This window comes from Megalops cyprinoides, chromosome 25 (genome assembly GCF_013368585.1).
Source record: "Megalops cyprinoides isolate fMegCyp1 chromosome 25, fMegCyp1.pri, whole genome shotgun sequence".
NCBI classification, from domain to species: Eukaryota; Metazoa; Chordata; class Actinopteri; order Elopiformes; family Megalopidae; genus Megalops; species Megalops cyprinoides.
The window spans coordinates 3,326,272-3,345,984 of record NC_050607.1 but is presented as its reverse complement, the minus strand read 5'-3'; the positions used below and the strand labels follow the sequence as shown (position 1 = coordinate 3,345,984).

General features: G+C 47.4%; 1 protein-coding gene across 2 annotated transcripts in view; it reads right to left on the bottom strand.

The window, feature by feature from the left end:
* dock4 (dedicator of cytokinesis 4) overlaps positions 1-19,674 on the bottom strand; it is a 90,027-nt gene extending 70,353 nt beyond the window's left edge. For both annotated transcript variants that reach the window (XM_036519959.1, XM_036519960.1), the window contains exon 1: positions 19,502-19,674. In XM_036519959.1, the coding sequence (XP_036375852.1) occupies positions 19,502-19,538 (37 nt within the window). In that variant the 5' untranslated portion in view covers positions 19,539-19,674. The remainder of the gene's footprint in view (positions 1-19,501) is intronic.
* Positions 19,675-19,713: the final 39 nt, after the last annotated feature.

Below are 19,713 nucleotides of genomic sequence, written 5' to 3'. Positions count from 1 at the left end.
GGGAGATGCACCTGCCCGTTTGGCGTTTGTGCTAGTGATGCACTATGGGACTTGTAGTGTGTTGTGAGTTGTGCTGTGCTGCGTGCTGGTTTGTGCTAGCGATGCACTATGGGACTTGTAGTGTGTTGTGAGCTGTGCTGTGCTGCGTGCTGGTTTGTGCTAGTGATGCACTATGGGACTTGTAGTGTGTTGTGAGTTGTGCTGTGCTGCGTGTTGCTCAGAAGGAAGGTCAGAGCGGTGTCCTGGCGCATTGCTTGGCCTCTGAGTCCCGAGATTCAGGCAGTACGACACTCAGTGCAAGGCTGGGACGTCGGTGGAGTGCAGGGAGGAATGAGCAGCAGTCAGGACAGTCCCTAAAGCAGCTCCCAGAAACATCAGCCAGGACAGCAGCCTCCAGGAGTCATCAGGCTGCAGTGCTGACTGTGCTCACAGCCCCCAAAAACACAAACAGCACTGACGGCGTTGGGCATCAGAACAAACTCAATCCACCCAAAGTTACCTCAGGGCAACATTATCATAATGGTTACAGGATGTCAAAAGTGACTTGGGGGGACTTCTGGAAAGTGAGAGCCGCCCACGTGTGAGATGAGCTTAACACGCGAATGCACTGGTGATCACAACAAGACAGTCGGGCCCGTGTAACATGCCTGGCACACGCTTGTACGCGGTAAGTCGAACTATGTGGCAACGCGTGGTCTTTTTTTCTTTTCTGAAGTGTAGCAATGCTCATTTTCCTGTGTGCTTCCTCATTGGACATCCTCACACCCCCCCATGTCGTCATTTTCTGTCAGGGACATTGTGGTCTAACATCTGATGCTGGACACATGGTGGATGCTACGCTGTGTCACAGAGTTCTGTTTTTGCCACTGGGGTTAAAAGGCAAAGCTGCATTCCATTTTAATAACCAATGGTGTTTTTTCAAAGCTGACCCTACAGTCACCAAGCCACTTCTTCCCAGCCACATAATCACCAAGCTAACACAGACATTACCATTTCTAAACAGTAATTCCTATGTTTGAATGCTCTGTTGTAACAGCCATGCTGCGTAATGCTGAGTGCACTGCACCAGTATTGGATTCTGAGCTAGGCTTGTCACGTCTGCAGACAGGTGCCCCACTGTGGCGGACGCCAAGAGCAGAAAATCTCATCACGGGGCCAGCCTCGCAGGTTACAAAACAATAATTACAGCAGGGCGCTGAAACGGCAAGAACAGAAACCTGCACTTTCAATTCAGCTTCCCACCCCTACGCAGCCTCATTCTGACGGCAGGTAAAGGCATTTAAAAACCAGAGCTCAGACAGGGAACACACAAATCCCCCCCATGTGACTGAAAACACAGAGGTATAATGTGTCTCTGTAAGACAGGGGAGCAGCACTGTAACTGGATTACTGCGAAGCCCATTAGAGTGGAGCAACCTCTTCATCGAGCTACAGCCGGCCTCTGGAGAGACATCAGGTCTCCCACGTAACCCTCTCAATCCCGGCTTTACTGAAGGGCTATCCTCCAAATCTGCTGGGAGACTCTGTCCGTCTCCTCCGCTCTTCAGCCGGACCCGGGCGAAACAGAGACTGCGGAACACATCAGAATCGCCTGGCCGTCTGAGCGGGGGCTTTCGGCTGACGAGAGCTGCAGGAATAACAACAGGATGTCCTGCTCACAGTTTCAGCAACGCGCTTTTTCTGTTTCGCTCGGCCGAGGGCAAAACCTCAGATCACAGCACGTGTGGCCGGGAAAGCCCAGACACAAGCAGTGCCCAGTCTCGCACGGTTCGAGGCCTGGCCCCAATAGGAATGTGTGAATCCAATATAATGATAAAAAAAAATCAAGCAACAGGAAACAACAAGACAGTGTCACGGACAAAAAAGAACATTTAAATGGGTTAACGCTGTGACAACTTACATAAACTTACTAAGTTTACTAGGCACATTTGGGAAACCACAGCTATTCTATAATCATCTGTTTAAAATGCAGAAAAACAAATAAGCTCGTCAGACAGGCCACACTCAGGTCAATGTCCCAGACACAGTGGGGTTTAGGGACAGGAGGTGCCTCCATCCTCCAGCGCGGTGCTGCTGCGCTCGGCTACCATCCCGTCAGTGAGGTGAGGTGTGAACGCCTCCTGCTCCCAGCGGCTCTTACACCACGCTGCTCATTCAGTTCAAAGCCGTGGACGTCCCACCGCGGGGCTCCGAGGGAACACAGCATCCCGCCTCGCACTGCGAATGCTAATCTGTGTGCTTCCATGCCACTGCTAACATCATCTGATACCCCTGGTTACAAAACCCAATGTTTGTTTTAGCATTAGCCAGTCAGGTGAAAAAAAGTCAGCGTATTATAAAACATTAGCTGTGCTAAAAACAACACCATTTCAGCCATGCTACTGAGACACAACAACTGATTCCACACAGACAGCCTGCTTATTTTTTCAAAAACATACTGGAAGGATCGAGAACAGGCACGTGGACTATAAACTAAATATGAATAGAAGAGCCTTCTCACTACAGTACCTGCAGCTTGTATAATGGCTCTGTGTAAGTAGGGCTGATGACAGAATGGACTATGAGAAAGGTCCAAGATGGATAAATGTGAGTGTACCCTATCAGTTGAGAAGTTCTCCTAAAATGTCACATTCAGTTCTTTGTAAACTGTAATGGCAGGATATCAGCATGGTTTCTGTGTTTGTCATGTTCACTGGCCCTGTATCGAGGTGAGGCCGCAAGTCTTTGGCATTCCAAGCCCATCCAGGACATCTGCTTCACTATAACAAAATCAATAAATGCCACCCCAAAGTCCAGCTTTCGTACCAACTGGCTGTTGGAATTCTACCTCAGTCAGAAAAGAGGAATTACTCAGAATAACAGCCTGCAGGCCTAGGAATCCTAAATTATCAACAGAATGCATTCAGCATCAAGGCCTTAAAGGAAGAACTCATTGAAAGTGGGGGCCCTGAGTGAGCGGGGCTATAACGGGCTGGCTGTAACTGCAGTGGGGACGGGGCGGCCTGCGAGGCTCGGATTCCTGGGATGCAGAGCGGTTCAGCTGTTGGAGTTATGCCGCTGTGCTCTCGCCGCCCGCGGATCATGTGGGATTACTCCCATTCCAGCAGCCCAGGGGCTGCGCGGGTGCCACTGTGAGCGCCGTGTCCCTGCCTCCAGAACACGCCGTTACAATGCGTGCATGCCTTCAGACGGCCCCGTTACAGCCAGTCCATGCCTCAAGATAGAGCCGTTACAATGCGTGCATGCCTTCAGACGGCCCCGTTACAGCCAGTCCATGCCTCAAGATAGAGCCGTTACAATGCGTGCATGCCTTCAGACGGCCCCGTTACAGCCAGTCCATGCCTCAAGATAGAGCCGTTACAATGTGTCTGTGCCTCCAGAAGGCGCTGTTACAATGTGCCTGTGCCTCAAAACCACACCATTACAGCAGAAAGCAGAGCCCCAAATTATCATCACTGCTCAGGTTCACACCATATTACCCTGGTTATTTCCACACAGAAAGTCATTTAACAGACTTGCTTAAAATAAAGGTTATTAAAACAGCTACACTGCATTACACAATAATGGCATTTATCTGGCTAATGATGGGGGTGAAACATACAGACGCGCTGTAGTAAAGAGAGTCTTTTCTTTATGCGTACAATAGCTCCTATGTTTAATGCTTCTTAACGAGCTAAAGACAAAATTAAGACTGCTTCCTCCACGCTATCATCCTCTTGTGTTGATTGAATGGAAACGCACAGAGGAATTAGTGCCTTGCTAATTAAGCAGAAGAGAGGGAAAGTGGCGAAGCCTGGCGACTGTGCTCATGCTCGGGCCTGTACAGGATGGATCAATAGGGATGTGCAGTAAATGAAGATGAAAAAAGCGCCCCAGTTTCCTCGCCGAACTGGGTCAACAGCAGCCATTTACAGCGTTTAAAAGGGTTTGTAATTTATTAAGCGCTACACAAACAACTTACGGGCGGAAAACAAAAAGCGTCACGCTGTGCGGGACTCATTCGGATCCTCTTTTCTGCCGCTCCGTTCGGGTTGGAGAGGAAGGTGAGCTGGAAACGCAAAGCTAAAAAAGTACTCCCGTCCCGCCGTTCTCCCTCCAGGTGATGAGAGCAAAGCCCTTTGATGAGCAGCAGGCTCTGATCTGGACAAACAAACATGAGGTGAACCTCAAAAAACGCAGGTGAGCCATTCCATCTGTGCGAGCTCAGAAACACTGCGCTTGACCTTCCAGAGCCAATGGAACCACTCCACAAGATGGGTGAAAAATAACTGCAGCAGCCTCACCTCTTCCCTGCCGTAAGTGTCCCTCTTCTAGATATTATGGTCTGGACTCGAGCCTCTCCAGCTGAGTAAGAGTGACACTAAAGAGCCCTTGAAGAAGACTGCAAACAGACACGGTTTAATCTCTCCCCTCCACCTGAAATTTTCACCTGTGCAAAAGCCGGCTTCAAAGTTCCACCGCATACTGCTGAGTTGTCTGCTAATCCTACTTATGGAAGTGCTATCTGTGATACTTTGAAAAGGTGCTAGCAATGAAAAAATGTGCTTCTTATATTTACCGCTAAGAGTCTGATTCATGAGACAGATTCTCTGCTACACTTCTTAGCACAGGCAATCTTGCCAGTTCCTCTCGGGTTGTTCCTTCCAGCATGTGACGCTGACCTCAGATCAGCCAGACCCTGAGAAACCTAATCTGAGGCACAATCTCCTTCTGCAAATCGGATCTCCTTATTAATCTCCCTCCTTTCCCGCGAGTAAATATCAGATCTCACCCCGGCATGCCTTGCTGGAGAATAAACGTGCTACGTGGCATTTGGCTCTTCCAAAAGAAGTGCTTTCCCTCCATCTGGAGAACAAAACTGTGCCATGCTGTCCAGACAGAGGAATATGCTTCCCCTCCTCTCCCATAATCCTCTTTCTGAAAGTGGCAGACTGGTAGGTAACGGATTAAATATGCTGCGTATGTCCATCGTGAAGGCCGGTGAAAATGGCAGCTTGTTGATATTTCTTGGTGGCAGCAGTTTTTTTGCAGGACCTGGGCCAGAATAGGCCGTCGTGTGCAAAGAGGATTATGGGAGCAATCCGCACAAGACGAGCACAGCTTTCTCCAGTACCCTGAAGAAAAAAAACTCCCGCAAACCAACAGCACTTTTTTATTTTTTAAAAAATCACATTACTGCCCACCGCGAGACATTTAAAACATACCGTAAATCGCAAAGGCACACACAGCATTGCTCAAGAATTCATCATTTGATCCCAAAACCGGAATTTTTGGAATCCGTGTAGCTTTTGTGAGGCAGGGCTTTCTTTAAATGGGCATGCTGCTGCTTTTCAAAACAGCAGGACTTTTCATTATGACCACAGCATTCAGCGGGGTTTATAGATATAGGCCCACTAAAAGTAGAACACATTCCTGCTGCTTGCTTGGGAGATCAGCTAATTGAATTTTATGGTCTTTTGTGGCAAATTCCTTGGCTTTGTCAGTGGGTGCAAACAGGCACAGATAAGAAGGCGAGCAAGCGCATTAACACAGCTGAGAAAGAGCACGCATTCAAACCCAGCATAAAATACCAAGAGATGCTGCATTATGTCTTTATACCCCAAACAGACAGAGGATTTAAAGGATAAAATCATAAAATGACAAAGGAAAAACAGCACTTGGGGAATGCAGGCAGGATGAATGCAACTTCAGGCTACTGCACATCATGAACGCAACAACTGGGCAAAATATAACGACATGCACTGGCATTCACACCCATGCACCTTTGCATACCGAGGTAAAGGTTTTAAGAATGATCGGTGCCTGAGAAAGAGCAAGACTGTAATTTGACAGCATACGGGACAGAGGGTCACAGCTTTGGTTGGGTGCGCGGTGAATCACAGGCGTGTGATTGAATTCCGCCTCCAGCTCTCGCTTTCCTCCTCCCTTCATGCAGAAGCATCGTAAAACTGCGTCTGTGCAACACGCCGGGGGGACTCGGCCCGATGTGTCAGGCAGCGGTCACAAACGCAGCGACTGAGGAGGCGCTGATGGGAGGAGAGGGGAGCGAGCAGAGAGGAGCGTCACTGCGCCCCTCGAGTTTCGATTCGCCCCCTCCCGCAGACCGTGCCGCTTAGTGCAAGGCCGCGCATGCCGCAAGGCCGTCTGCCCCGTTTCGGCTGCGGTATTTTTAGCGCATGTATGGCATCAGCCTCGTAAAGCCTCAGAGAGCGCGCTCACAGGAACAGCAGCCTGCAGACCCCAGCATGTGCACAGCGTCAGCCTCGTAAAGCCTCAGAGAGCGCGCTCACAGGAACAGCAGCCTGCAGACCCCAGCATGTGCACAGCGTCAGCCTCGTAAAGCCTCAGAGAGCGCGCTCACAGGGACAGCAGCCTGCAGACCCCAGCATGTGCACAGCGTCAGCCTCGTAAAGCCTCAGAGAGCGCGCTCACAGGGACAGCAGCCTGCAGACCCCAGCATGTGCACAGCGTCAGCCTCGTAAAGCCTCAGAGAGCGCGCTCACAGGAACAGCAGCCTGCAGACCCCAGCATGTGCACAGCGTCAGCCTCGTAAAGCCTCAGAGAGCGCGCTCACAGGAACAGCAGCCTGCAGACCCCAGCATGTGCACAGCGTCAGCCTCGTAAAGCCTCAGAGAGCGCGCTCACAGGGACAGCAGCCTGCAGACCCCAGCATGTGCACAGCGTCAGCCTCGTAAAGCCTCAGAGAGCGCGCTCACAGGAACAGCAGCCTGCAGACCCCAGCATGTGCACAGCGTCAGCCTCGTAAAGCCTCAGAGAGCGCGCTCACAGGAACAGCAGCCTGCAGACCCCAGCATGTGCACAGCGTCAGCCTCGTAAAGCCTCAGAGAGCGCGCTCACAGGAACAGCAGCCTGCAGACCCCAGCATGTGCACAGCGTCAGCCTCGTAAAGCCTCAGAGAGCGCGCTCACAGGAACAGCAGCCTGCAGACCCCAGCATGTGCACAGCGTCAGCCTCGTAAAGCCTCAGAGAGCGCGCTCACAGGAACAGCAGCCTGCAGAACCCAGCATGTGCACAGCGTCAGCCTCGTAAAGCCTCAGAGAGCGCGCTCACAGGGACAGCAGCCTGCAGACCCCAGCATGTGCACAGCGTCAGCCTCGTAAAGCCTCAGAGAGCGCGCTCACAGGAACAGCAGCCTGCAGACCCCAGCATGTGCACAGCGTCAGCCTCGTAAAGCCTCAGTGAGCGCGCTCACAGGAACAGCAGCCTGCAGACCCCAGCATGTGCACAGCGTCAGCCTCGTAAAGCCTCAGAGAGCGCGCTCACAGGAACAGCAGCCTGCAGACCCCAGCATGTGCACAGCGTCAGCCTCGTAAAGCCTCAGAGAGCGCGCTCACAGGAACAGCAGCCTGCAGACCCCAGCATGTGCACAGCGTCAGCCTCGTAAAGCCTCAGAGAGCGCGCTCACAGGAACAGCAGCCTGCAGACCCCAGCATGTGCACAGCGTCAGCCTCGTAAAGCCTCAGAGAGCGCGCTCACAGGAACAGCAGCCTGCAGACCCCAGCATGTGCACAGCGTCAGCCTCGTAAAGCCTCAGAGAGCGCGCTCACAGGAACAGCAGCCTGCAGACCCCAGAACACAGCCTCTGCACAGAGTGCTCTCCGCTGAGACTGCCCCTTCACCACTGGCGATACACGATTTTCAAGGTCAGCCGAGTCAAACGCAGAGGGCAGCCGCAGTGACCGCTGACCTACTAGTTCCGAAAGCACTCTGCCACTGAGCCGGCAACGTGACAAACTCAAAGGTGGACCAATAGAATAACACTGCTCGCTTTTCCAGGGTTATTGATGTCCCAAAGGAGGTCAGAAATATCATACTGTATATGATTCAATCTCATATTTCCCAATATTACTCCACTGGGAGTTCATAGATTGTACAGTACTTCATTTGAAATGGGACACTTTCTATTGATTCTTCAAAAGACCTGAATTTCACAATGGACTCAAAGTCACCACTTTTCATTTGACCTCATAAAGGCAAGTCACTGGCATGTAATGTTTCTGTACATCAGTATGGGTATCATTTAATATTAGACCTTAGATAAATATAATTGCCTTAAATCACACCCTTGAAAGTAATACTGTAGGCCTTCATAACTCAGCTCTACCATCTGACTTCTGTTATTTGAAAAAGACACAGAGTGGCAGATGGGGCATTTCACTGCTATGTAAATTTAATGCCAGTGGATACCCTGACAATGATTTTATTACAGTACTGACTTATGGGACGGAGCTGAAAAACCGCAAGTACAGAACACAATTACTGTCTGAGAGCATTAGGCTCGAAGACGAGCACACAGAACATGCATATGGCGCGCGCACACACACACACACACATCACATATACACACACGCAAACATCATGAAACCCATGTGACTGGCAGGGAACCTCTGGATGGCTATCACGTATTAATTCATCTGTCCTTTATTTAAAGATAAGCTGAAATCTACTCTCAAATCTTGGAAGAGGAAGCTTTCTATTCCCATTCATCAGAGATAAAGTGAATTTCATGGCAAATGCGTCTGACCCAGAGTCAAATGTCCCGAATGAATCACAGCTGTGTCTGTGTAATGAGGAAAAACACGCTATGGCATTACAAATACGATTCCTCTGAAACTCACTCAGACACACTGCACAATAACTACGTTTTCAGTATAACAGCGTCAGCCAAGTTTTCCTCAGAGGGAGAATATTATTATTGTGGGAAATGACTGTGATGGACCAAAATGGCCAAACACACACCCCATGGACTGGCTCCATTTGACAGACAAACACAGACACACACACTGAACACGCTGCCCGCATAGATCTTTTAGCGAAGTACCGAAAGTATCCAGTTAGATGCTAGAGGCCGTGTACGTCTTGGTTTCCCTGTCAGCTCCAGTCTGGACTCAGTGTGTACAGCACGGCCATTCAGGCCTTTTCACCCATATATCCACACAAAGGAGATACGTTTCAGCCTCTCTGTCCACACCGCGCTCCGCTAAATGCTAAATCTGCGCCCCTAGGGGCCTGTAGTCAAACACAGGCTGCGGTTGGAAATAATAAAAGGGTTAAGGACTCGTGCCAAATTAGGCCACTCAAGCCTCTGCGCTGACCTCACTGAAACCCCCTGCAGTGGACAGTGTGAGGGGGGGAAAAAACACAGGCTACTGTAAGGCTGACCCAGGTGGCACCCAGGACCGGAACAGTTCATTTCTGGGAGCCTGACGACTCTGAACCAGATCTGGCACTATGGGGGTGCTTAGGGGTGCACTGCATCCGCAGATAGACGTCAGCGCACCCCAAGTTGTCTCCTTATATCCTGATGTGCAGTTGCACCCCTCTCTATTTTCTCCGAGTGTACCCCGTTTAACAGGGGCACATGACGGAGGCCCCGCCCCCTCCGGAGCGAGCCGTGCATGACCCAGCGCGTATGCGTTAATGAGGAGAGCTCCCTTTCCCGTCCGGACACGCCCGATTGACTCAGGGGCCGATGGAGGAGGCGCGGCTGCCAGGACTTGGAGTGATGGGAAATGTCATTCAGGATGTGAAAATATCACCCTCCCTCCATCCCTCGGAAATTCCTCTTTATAAGAAAGAGGGGTGACTGCTATCAGCTGTTCTGTCGCTCTCTTCATCCCCGCTTCACACCAGCCCAGACTTAATTCTTCCTTGGAAGAGAAGCTCAGTGCAAATATGCGCTTGGTTTTGACAAATAGGCGTACGCAGATTAGAGCAGCGGTCCGTCTCCTCTGAGATTTCAGCTGGTGGAGTTCCCTTTTCCCCGCAGCCTAACAGGGCGCGACGCCCTGCGTGTAACGCAGCCGAAAAACACTTAGCTGTACATCACAGGAAGAATTTCTGCTGAAGAAAACCCTTTCTGCAGTTCTGGCTGTCAGTTAACATTAGGCGTGGAGCAAAAAAAGGCCCAGCACTGTTAGGAGAAATAACATTCATACTGTATGGATGGATCTGACAAGGTACCACAGCAAAATATCAAAAATGTTTTGTCTTACTAAAACATTTAATCTAAACTGATGTTAATGGTTTTCTATATCACTGCTTAAAGTAATATTAACCTATAATTAATGTGTTCTACTGTAGAAAATTATTAACATCTCAATCATTTATGGATGATGGATTAAAAATAGCATGTGTAAAATGCCAGATTTGAAGAGGATTATCCTCAATGCTTTTCCATATTCACCTCTGGCTTTGCTGCAAGAATGCATAAACAGGCTCAATTCAGTCAGTGATAGGAAGGGCACCTCCCTGAGTAAGCTACCTCAAATGCTCTTCAGAGAACGATTTACTAACTCAGGAAGCCTTTAAAAAAGGCTTCATCTGCCTCAGCATTTCAGAAGTATGCTCTTAGCTAGACAAACACTCCAAAAGGGAACTGTCCCAAAAGACACATTTAAAATAAAAATTTGGAGCAGTTAGCGGGAGGCATAGTCAGCTGAAATAATTAAAGGGTTTTAAAGCTTTAAAGATTTATATAAAGTGTTGTTGTTTAAACAAATATAATATCTGAGGTTATTCCTTCTAGCAGGCGCTATTCTCTTTTGGAAAAGGATCCGAATGATCCACATTGTTTGTTGTTTTGTGAGTCTCTAACTACCATTTAGAGATGACCACTGCAAGACCGCATTTGAAAGATTTGGACTTCTCCTTTCATCTGCCCTTTTCAACTGTGATCTCATTTATTCATTCTTTCATTCATTCATAACAGAAAAGTTCCATATGTGACACTTCTCCTGATCACATCCTTTCAAAACCCTAAAAACACACATTGAAAAAAAATTTCAATGACAGGATGGAGAATCCGTAGCAACTGGTTGGTCTTCTCTCACTACACAAAAAGATTTGATGAAACTCCATCCAAAGTAGACTGGAACAGAGGCAGTTCATGTATGAACATAGCCTGGTGAGGAGGAGGAGCATGAGAACAGGAGTGATTCAGCAGCTCCACACCATAGCACAGCTGTACTGACAGCACTGTGCAAGGCCAGTTCACTAACACCATAAACCTGCCAGCCTGGATGATGGCTCATGACCTCCAAGGGCAAATCTTACTGTATTCAGCCGCAATTTCAGTTGAGTCAACATGAGCGGTGTTAAAATATGAATATCTCTGACAGAGAAGCATTATTCCAGCGAGGTGAGAGGTAGAGCAATACGCCACAGCCCCACACACTCCTACGCTCTGAGTCTGCACTCAGGCGCATTGCGGGAGGGGCTGATCAGAGATTTTGCGGCGAAGGCGAAGGCTTTAATGAGAAGGTCAACGCTACAGACAGCCAAGCTGAAAAAGACATCATTATACTTCTCAGCAGCCAGTGGTCCGGCCCCAGCACAACTGCCTTTATTCTAAATGGGCTGTGGCAGGATGGTCCAGTAATGACTGTCTCTTCCTATTTTAACTGGGTGCCATACCAATGGAATTAAAATAAAATAAACAGCCACCTTCAGAAAATAACAGAAATAAATAGCAGACAAGCTGAGGCGAAGCAAAATAATTTGAAAGAGGCTTCTGGCCAGAAACCCTTCACAATACAATACATATGTGATTATGATCTGTGCATTCATCATGGCCACGCAACATTATAACGAGCTATTTACTGCAGTTACAGGCTAAACCTTCAATTGCTACACTGTACTGCAGCCAGCCTGTATTAAATTGCTCCTTCTCGTTTGTAATCCATTTCCTTATTTGAGCATTGGGGGAGCTACACAAGGAGAGGGCATGAGAGGAGAGAGAGACGGAGAGCGGAAGGAGAAAATGAGAAATTCCAATTAGATCCTGACATGTTCAATACCTTTGTGATGTTTACTTGCAAGGCCAAACACAGATCCTTGTTTTGCTCATGAATATTCATCTGAGGTATGAGTAAGGAAAGGGAGACGGGCCAGAATGAGGCTTAGGAAAGGGAGAGCCGTGCCAGGCGGAGAGGCTGTCTCATCTCCAGACGCTATTCCTGCTCTTTTCAGGAGCGCTGAAGGCGACACATAAGCAGGAAGTGGCGGGCGGACTCTGGGGAGGAGCAGGAAGTCACAAACAGAGCAGCTCCCAATGCCAGAGCCGAACTCAGAGCCCAGGCCCGTCAGAGTCCAGCGTCTCCGCTTTGGACTCCGCCTCCGTCAGTGCTGTTCCTCTTGGCTGGCAGGAGACAGCACCTTCCAGATAACCTCCAGCCGGCCCCCGCGCGCTCATCTTCATCACGAGGTGAAAGAGTCACCCAGCGCGCTGTTTACTCAAACGCGGCGGAAAGAGGAGTTTAGGATTTATTTTTAAAAAGCAGCTTGCGTCTGCTTCCATCCCTGAGGCTGGAAGGTCAAGCAGATGCTTGTTATTTCAGGGTTTTCCTACCGCACCAAGGGAGAGACACAGACTGAACCTCTGCTGCGGATCACCAAAGGCATCGCTGCAGAAAATCTAACACCTTCCAAAGAAATTCTACAGCGGCCGGCAAAGCTGCCATTTTTGTGCACGTCTGCATTTGTGGAAATTATTCAGGAAATAACTTTACAATGACACTGGAGGTGCAGCATCCAAATATTTAGCTCCATTCATTAATCACACTGATCTGTCACCCTGTTTATAGACCCTTCAGTTGTCTTGCCAACACAGCAAATGCTTTCAGAAAGATAAAACACACACATCCCAACACCGTAATCACACACTGCTGCGTAATCTTGGCCTCCTCTGATTTACTAGCATGAAGAGGGTTCAGTGTAATCACGCCATAATCACAGACTGGTATCAGGGTAACAAACAGCATTCGGTAGCCTGTATTATCGTAGGGGCAGGTAGTGGTGATTCACCACAGCTACGCAGACTGGGAAGCGTGGAAATAACCCAGCCGGGAGAGAAGTGATGAACTCTCAAAGTGACACCAACATGATTTCACCGGATGAGACACTGCAGTTGTGTACTTCTGTAGAACTGAAAGCAGAAACACTTGTGGATTTGTGCTGTTGAGGTCATTGCTTTTTTTTTCTTTGCTTGCTGTGCAAAGTGCTATGTGGTTTAGTCTTTACTTCTAAATATAAGTCCATATCGTGCGCAACCTCAACAAAGCAGAGCTGGACTGCTGGTCTCGCGCAGATATTCCGTTTCCTGCAGCACGCTCGCACTATAAAGGAACACAGCGATTTGAACAGAGGGGCCGTTTCCTGTAACTGAGATGGCTGGGGTAAACTCGACAACAGGACTTCAGGTGGACGTGCCAACTTCTGTGATGTTTCAGCTGGGCGCTGGAGTAATTCATACAAGCACAAGAGGAGAAACAGCGGAAGAGAGTTTTTTTTTTTTTTTTTTTTTTTTTTAATCAAGGCCATGGTTCCAGCTACCCAGAATCCCTTGGTACTGCTCTGGCTGGGATCACTAGCTGAAATGGAACTTACCTGGCCACTCCATGCCAAATGGGCCACCTGAGCCAGGCTTGGAGCAGGTACTCCACAGAAGGCCCCTCAGCTCCTGGCAGCGAGAGCCGTAACCATGATGTCTGTCTGTGACCACATGTGAGGAAAACCAGGCTGCGTCTGTGTCAGCTCCTATGGGATCCTCATCTATATTCATATCAAAGGTCAGAACCATAGAGAGCGCACAAAGTACACCGTGGTCCCATTGTGTGTAAAACAAAGTGCCATCCTATTCATTGGGTGGATATTCTTAAACATAAAAAAGGGAGCTCCCTTGATCTTTCAATGGTGAATATTACTAGGATACACAAAGCTTCGGAGACCCAATACCAAGCATTCAAGACTCAGACACAATGCACTATGAAATGGCCTATATCTGCCGTAGGAAGCATGAAAGCCGCTTACTTCAAACACATTCACCAAACGGAGCAGCTACATATTTATAAATAAAAGGTGAACAAACAAGCCTAAGTTCAAAATGCTTATGTGGATCTCTCCTGGCTTCAATACTTTAAAAGAAGGACTGCATTCTGCAGACTCATTTTGGAGGCTTCCCACACAAAAAAACAATATATTGAGAATATATTTTAAAGAATATATTTTTAGCTCAATCAATCTAAAATAACTTTGCTGTTTTGGTAATAGCAATATATTTCGGATTTGTTTATATATTTTAAATGTATTCGCAATATTTTGGGCCAAACAGCATATTTCTAAATATTACATGTTTCATTTCCGTAAGGGTGTGTAAAATTAAAACAAGCTGCTACACCCTGACACAAATTTAATTCCACAAAAAAGCCCTCTTTTTCAAATTTTACCAAAAAAACAGGTTGAACCCTGTCAAACGTGTTCTACAGTCAAATCTCAGATGTAAAAATAAAAAACCAGGATAAGAAAGTACAGCAAACCAGTGGACAGCATCAGACAGTGGTGTGTAATCCACACCGGATGACTGGAACATAAATATCCCTCACCCTGGTCCCTGAACGGCCATTCAATTCACACGGGACATCTGCTATTGACTCAGGCGTCTCCTTCCTCTCTGAATTATTTCATAATGATTGCAACAGGGCAGGGAATGAAGAAGCAATTACAAGCTAGGAGGTGTGGGAGACCTGCTCCCATTTGCCCAGAGCAGTTTTTTTTTTTATATCAATCTGTGGCATAATGAGGGACTGGCCTGGGGTCAGCAGCGATGCCAAGCCATCTGCAAATCCCTGGGGCATGGAGCAGGGTGGTGACTTCAACAATGTACCAATATGCACTTCCCCCATACGACTGACACCCCCACCACCCCCACCCCCACCCCCACCCCCGGGGGGCACCCCGCAGCAGCCAGGAGGAGGAGGAAACGAAAGCCAGCTCTCTGGATATGGAGGCCTCTTCAGCAGACACTCAAAGGCCCCCTGGCTGCTCTCTGCATCCTCCTGCAGAATGGAACAGCTGAACCGCCTGAACTGCACTGGCCCCGCTCACAGACCCTGAGCCAGCAAGACAGTAAGATCAAGCAAACAAAAGCTACGGCGGCACCCGGCCTCCATGAGTGCCATTTTAAAGACGCTGCGATGTTCAATGCTTTCTCAAAATGTAGGCCACAACTTTACACTCGGGCGGAGAGCGGACTTCAGCCACATCGTCACGCGTATTGCCTCCTCATTAATTAATTAATTACAATGACATGCTTGCTCGACTGTAATACCCACTCAAACAATGAGGCGTTTGTGATCATTACTGAGATGAATGATCACACATAACTGACGCTGGAGGGATTTTTCCCCTTAGATATAATACAAGATGCTTTGCTCTAAACTGTTGCTTACAGTTCCCGTTAATACCGTACCAGGTTGTCTATTGTTGGCTATTTTAATCTCTGCCGATGCCGGTCTTGTGAACACGAGGGTCTGACTGAAAGGTATTTTTATCTGAAAAAGGCTGAGGAAGCTTTCAAACTCTCGCATGTGAGGCCCCACTCATTGGGTGACGGCATCTTTCCAACGACATTATCTTCAGGTCCTCCTCTTTCACAAGCCCTGTTGAGCAGAGAGAGCAGCTTGCACAGGCCCTGGCTTTTAAGGTTCCAATCTTACCCTGTTGCCTGGACAAGCCTCCCTGAAAACGGCTGAGAAACTGACACGTCTGCACACGGCCTGTGCTTCTGTCAGAAGCAGCGCAGCCGAGCGTTTAGGGCATTACACCTAACAAGACGGTTGCAGGCTTGAATCTGAAGTGGGGCATCGCTGCTGTAGCATCAAGACACTTAACCTGAATTGCTTCGGTCCCCAGCTGCAAAAATGGATAATCCATAAACCTCAGGCTATGCAACATAGGCCAAATGTGTCTTTTTTTTAATCATTAATGTAAATAACAGAATGCAACACTGCAAGCTACAATGGTAGAGCAGTACGTGTGTCCTGGGCAGCCTGTGGAAATATAAGCCTCAGCATTGGATTTTAAAGCTGCATTCTGTCTCAGCTTGTGTTTCCTTCAATATGGACCAATAGAAACTATTCTCTTAAGTTCAGTGGGCATCATTCCTCAGGGAAACAACTTTATTCTATGTGTAATCTGGGAGAGAGGAGCTACAACGATGTGCCCCTTATCAAACAATACATAGTCGTTCATTTCCTGGCTACGCTTGCTTACTCTACTGTTGGATCAAGCAGCACATCAATCTATACACATAATTCTCAGTGAACATCCGTATTGACCCTTTTTGTAAGCTGTACATGGTGGACATTTTGGCTTTAATGCTGTCTGATCCATGGTATATTTTTTAAGGCCCGGGTTCACATATACTAAAAAATAAAGGGATACCACACTCAAGTGTATTTGATGTTATGTGACGTTATATGATCCAAAGGTAAATCCATTATGAATGAGAGGGCAGAGCTGAAATATCAATCATCAGAATCCACTCCTGGTTAAAAGCTGTAATGATTCTGGCCGCTGTGAAACGAGAGCCTTAATACAGTCTCTGCTGGAAACCATCAATATTTCATGAATGATAAAGACTCACTTCACTCCACGCAGACCACAAATGTGCACCATATATAACTACCTGAAATTAAGTGATGAGCTTGGATGAATCAGTAAATGAGTACAATAATACTGTATGCTAATACTGTGAAAAAGAGGCTTTGCATAAGCATTTCAAACTATGCATGCAAAGACACATTTTCTGGCTCAGGTTCTGGCTCACCGAGGCCATCGTCTTCATTTAAAGCAGTATGTCCTACTTACACGTTCTGTCTGCTATCTGCACAACACATGCAGCTCTCTCAAGCAAAAACATGCGTCCAAACAGTGTTAGTATAAAATACAGTTTTATGGTCTTTTAATTTCTTTTTTGTCTTCAAAGACCTGTGGAAAAGCAATTGCTGTTACCCAAAAAGTGCTTTTTTGACAACCTTGAGACCCGAGGGAATGATAATGTAAATTCAAGCTTTCCGTTCGCACTGAATTTGCTGTTCGGTGCAATGAATAAATATGTGAATTAAGGAAACGTGGCCAAATCTGCTGAGCCACGAAGCATCTGCTTCAAACAGAGGAAGTGCTCTTTGCCTCTTTCTTCAAGGGGTACCGAATGAACAGCTGAGCCCACCTGAACACCACCACCTCTCTTAACTGCATCTGACACAGTCTCTGATAGGCTTTGCCGAGGTCTACAAGATAAGGTAAACACCCCACACACTGGACAATCAAGGCCACAGAAACAACCCAAGTCCGCCCTTACAACGAGAAGCTTAACAGCTGTACTAAGAATGGGATAAAGGGCCACAATCCACTTAACTGAGCCACACTTGCACTTTGTAAGGGCGAGACCCAGGGGAGGCTGGGACGTGGAAGCAGGCTGGTAAAGTGTTAACAGCTTGCAGATTTAAGATGGAAATGAACAGAACAAGCATTGTTGTTGTGTTCTATAAGAGATATGAACAATGAGCTCCTGTAACAGGTGCAACTCGAGAATGCGAAGAGTTTTCAGCAAGTGTTCCTTTCTTGCCCTTAAGCATTGGGTAAGAGCATCTTCTCCTGTGTATCAGAACACAGTGGTGCCGCTGACACACACACAAGAACACTCATGGTGAGCATCTGAGGAGTCCACCTGCTCACCGCCGCCCACTCCACCCACCCAGCGATCCACGTCCCGCTCGGACTGCCGCAGCGATCTCCGCCAGACCTCTCTGTCAGACCAATCGCGTCTTTCCACCTCACCCAGACCTCCTGAAACATCAGAATCACACTGCTGCGTGACTCATGTGCTTTCTCACTGCTCAGCCCCACACCGCCCATCCACTTAACTCCCAGCACCGCCTGCCTCCTGGGTCAAATACCTCTGGCTTACCGTGGCATCACACTGATTCCGCATACCTGGAGAACTTGTTCTTCCATAAGCACCTCTAGCTGAAATGTCATTTTGGACATGCTTTCTATCCATCCATATCCCGGAGAGATAACATCTGAAGCAAATCAAGTCAATCAGGGAGGAAAGAAGAGCAACAGAAAGACTCAAAATGTGCTTCAGACAGAGAATGATCCACCTCTCCAGGACTTCCTACTAAAACCAGTTGTGTTTGTTGACATACTGTAATGTACTGGAGTATCAACATAATTACAGACAGACCGATGTGAATGGCAACTTCTGAAAAGCAGACAGCACAGATGCTGCATGCCCCACAGAGGGACATCCAGAATACCCTGCACTGCCTGAACAGAGAACGTTCTGACCTTTACACACCGGCAAAAGTACAAACGAGCCAAGCGAGAATCAGCGTGAAAAATAAACGGCAGAGATTTCGCAAATGAGAAATAACGCGGCGCATCCTCAATATTCCAGCCAATCTGGTATCAGAGGCTAGACACACATGCAGTGGAAAATGCACCAAATCAATCTGCCCATTATGTGAAATTAATAGCTGTCACAACAATACTCAAAACTGCTTACAAAGCACATGGATCAAACAATCAAACAACGGTCTTTTCTGCTTGCTGAGACTGCAGGTGAATTTAAGTATTTCCCTGATGACCGGCCAAGCTGTGCACCCTTTCCCCACCCACGAGCAAAGTAATCAATACACAGCATTTCGAATCCCAGCTGTGACTGCAGCTGCCTGTAGAACTAAAACTTGAGGAAAGCTTACGGGTACCAAACGCGGATCGGCGGAAAAGACACGGCCCCTCCACGGCGAGCTATTAAATCGTGCTGCGTTCAGATCAGAAATGAAACCCTCAGAAATTAAACGATTCACTCATTTGATCGTCTCAGTCCAAACACCGAAACGGCTCATTCAATGCATTGCCCTATGAAAACGTCAGAGTGCCTCTCAAGGTATAAGTTGAATATTTCACCGTCTGATTTTTTTTTTTAATTATGGCAAAAAAATATAGCAGCTTCATGCTGCCATCTGTCACTCACTCGACGGCTCCTGGCTTTTCTTTTTAGCGTTTTACCCTGCTTTCACAAACGCTGCTCCGCAGCCAGTCGCACATGTCAAATTGTCATGGGGGGCAAAATCACTTAAGTATTCAGTGGGAATTTCGGTTCACCCAATAAATTTCTCTAGTCTGAAAAGGATCCGGAGCTCGTGTCAAACGAGCATCCGCAATACAAATTGACAACAAAAGTACAACCAATTTAAGCTAATGTTTTAAACGGTTAAGAATAATTCCCATTTAGCTGCCCGTTACCATTCTACGTTGACAACTCCACGGACATCAGAAAAGACAAACGATAACTGAGAAAAGTAACTGGCAGAGGTGTGCAGCTACCTGGCAGTTAGCATGCAGTACGAAAATAAAGAGTAAATTGCCGTATGCTGTAATAATATTGACTTTTACAGTTCAATGATAAATGTTCAAATTCAAAAAAAACAATACAAATGGATACATATCACATTCTTTTAGCTACATGTCCTGGAAAACAAATGCTAGTAAGTCACTGAGCACGTAGTTTATGATATTTTGTAGCAATGTAGTCAAAATAACTACGAATATGTGTAGAACTATTTCGACACTCGCTTTCGACTAATATTTTAAATGAAAAACCATATTCTGAAAATACATAAAATTAACTTACCGACGCCGTATTTTTCGTGTTCTGTGGGTATCCACATATTTACTGTTTGTGCATTGAAAAGTATTTAAAAAACAGCTCCTCTTGGCAAAAATCGCGTATGATAGTGCATTCTACTGACTCCGCTGCCGCTGAACTGGAGTCATTGTTCTGATTTCAAGAGCTGGAGCGAACTACCGTACGTACATTACCAGACACATAGAAAATGGCGTTGC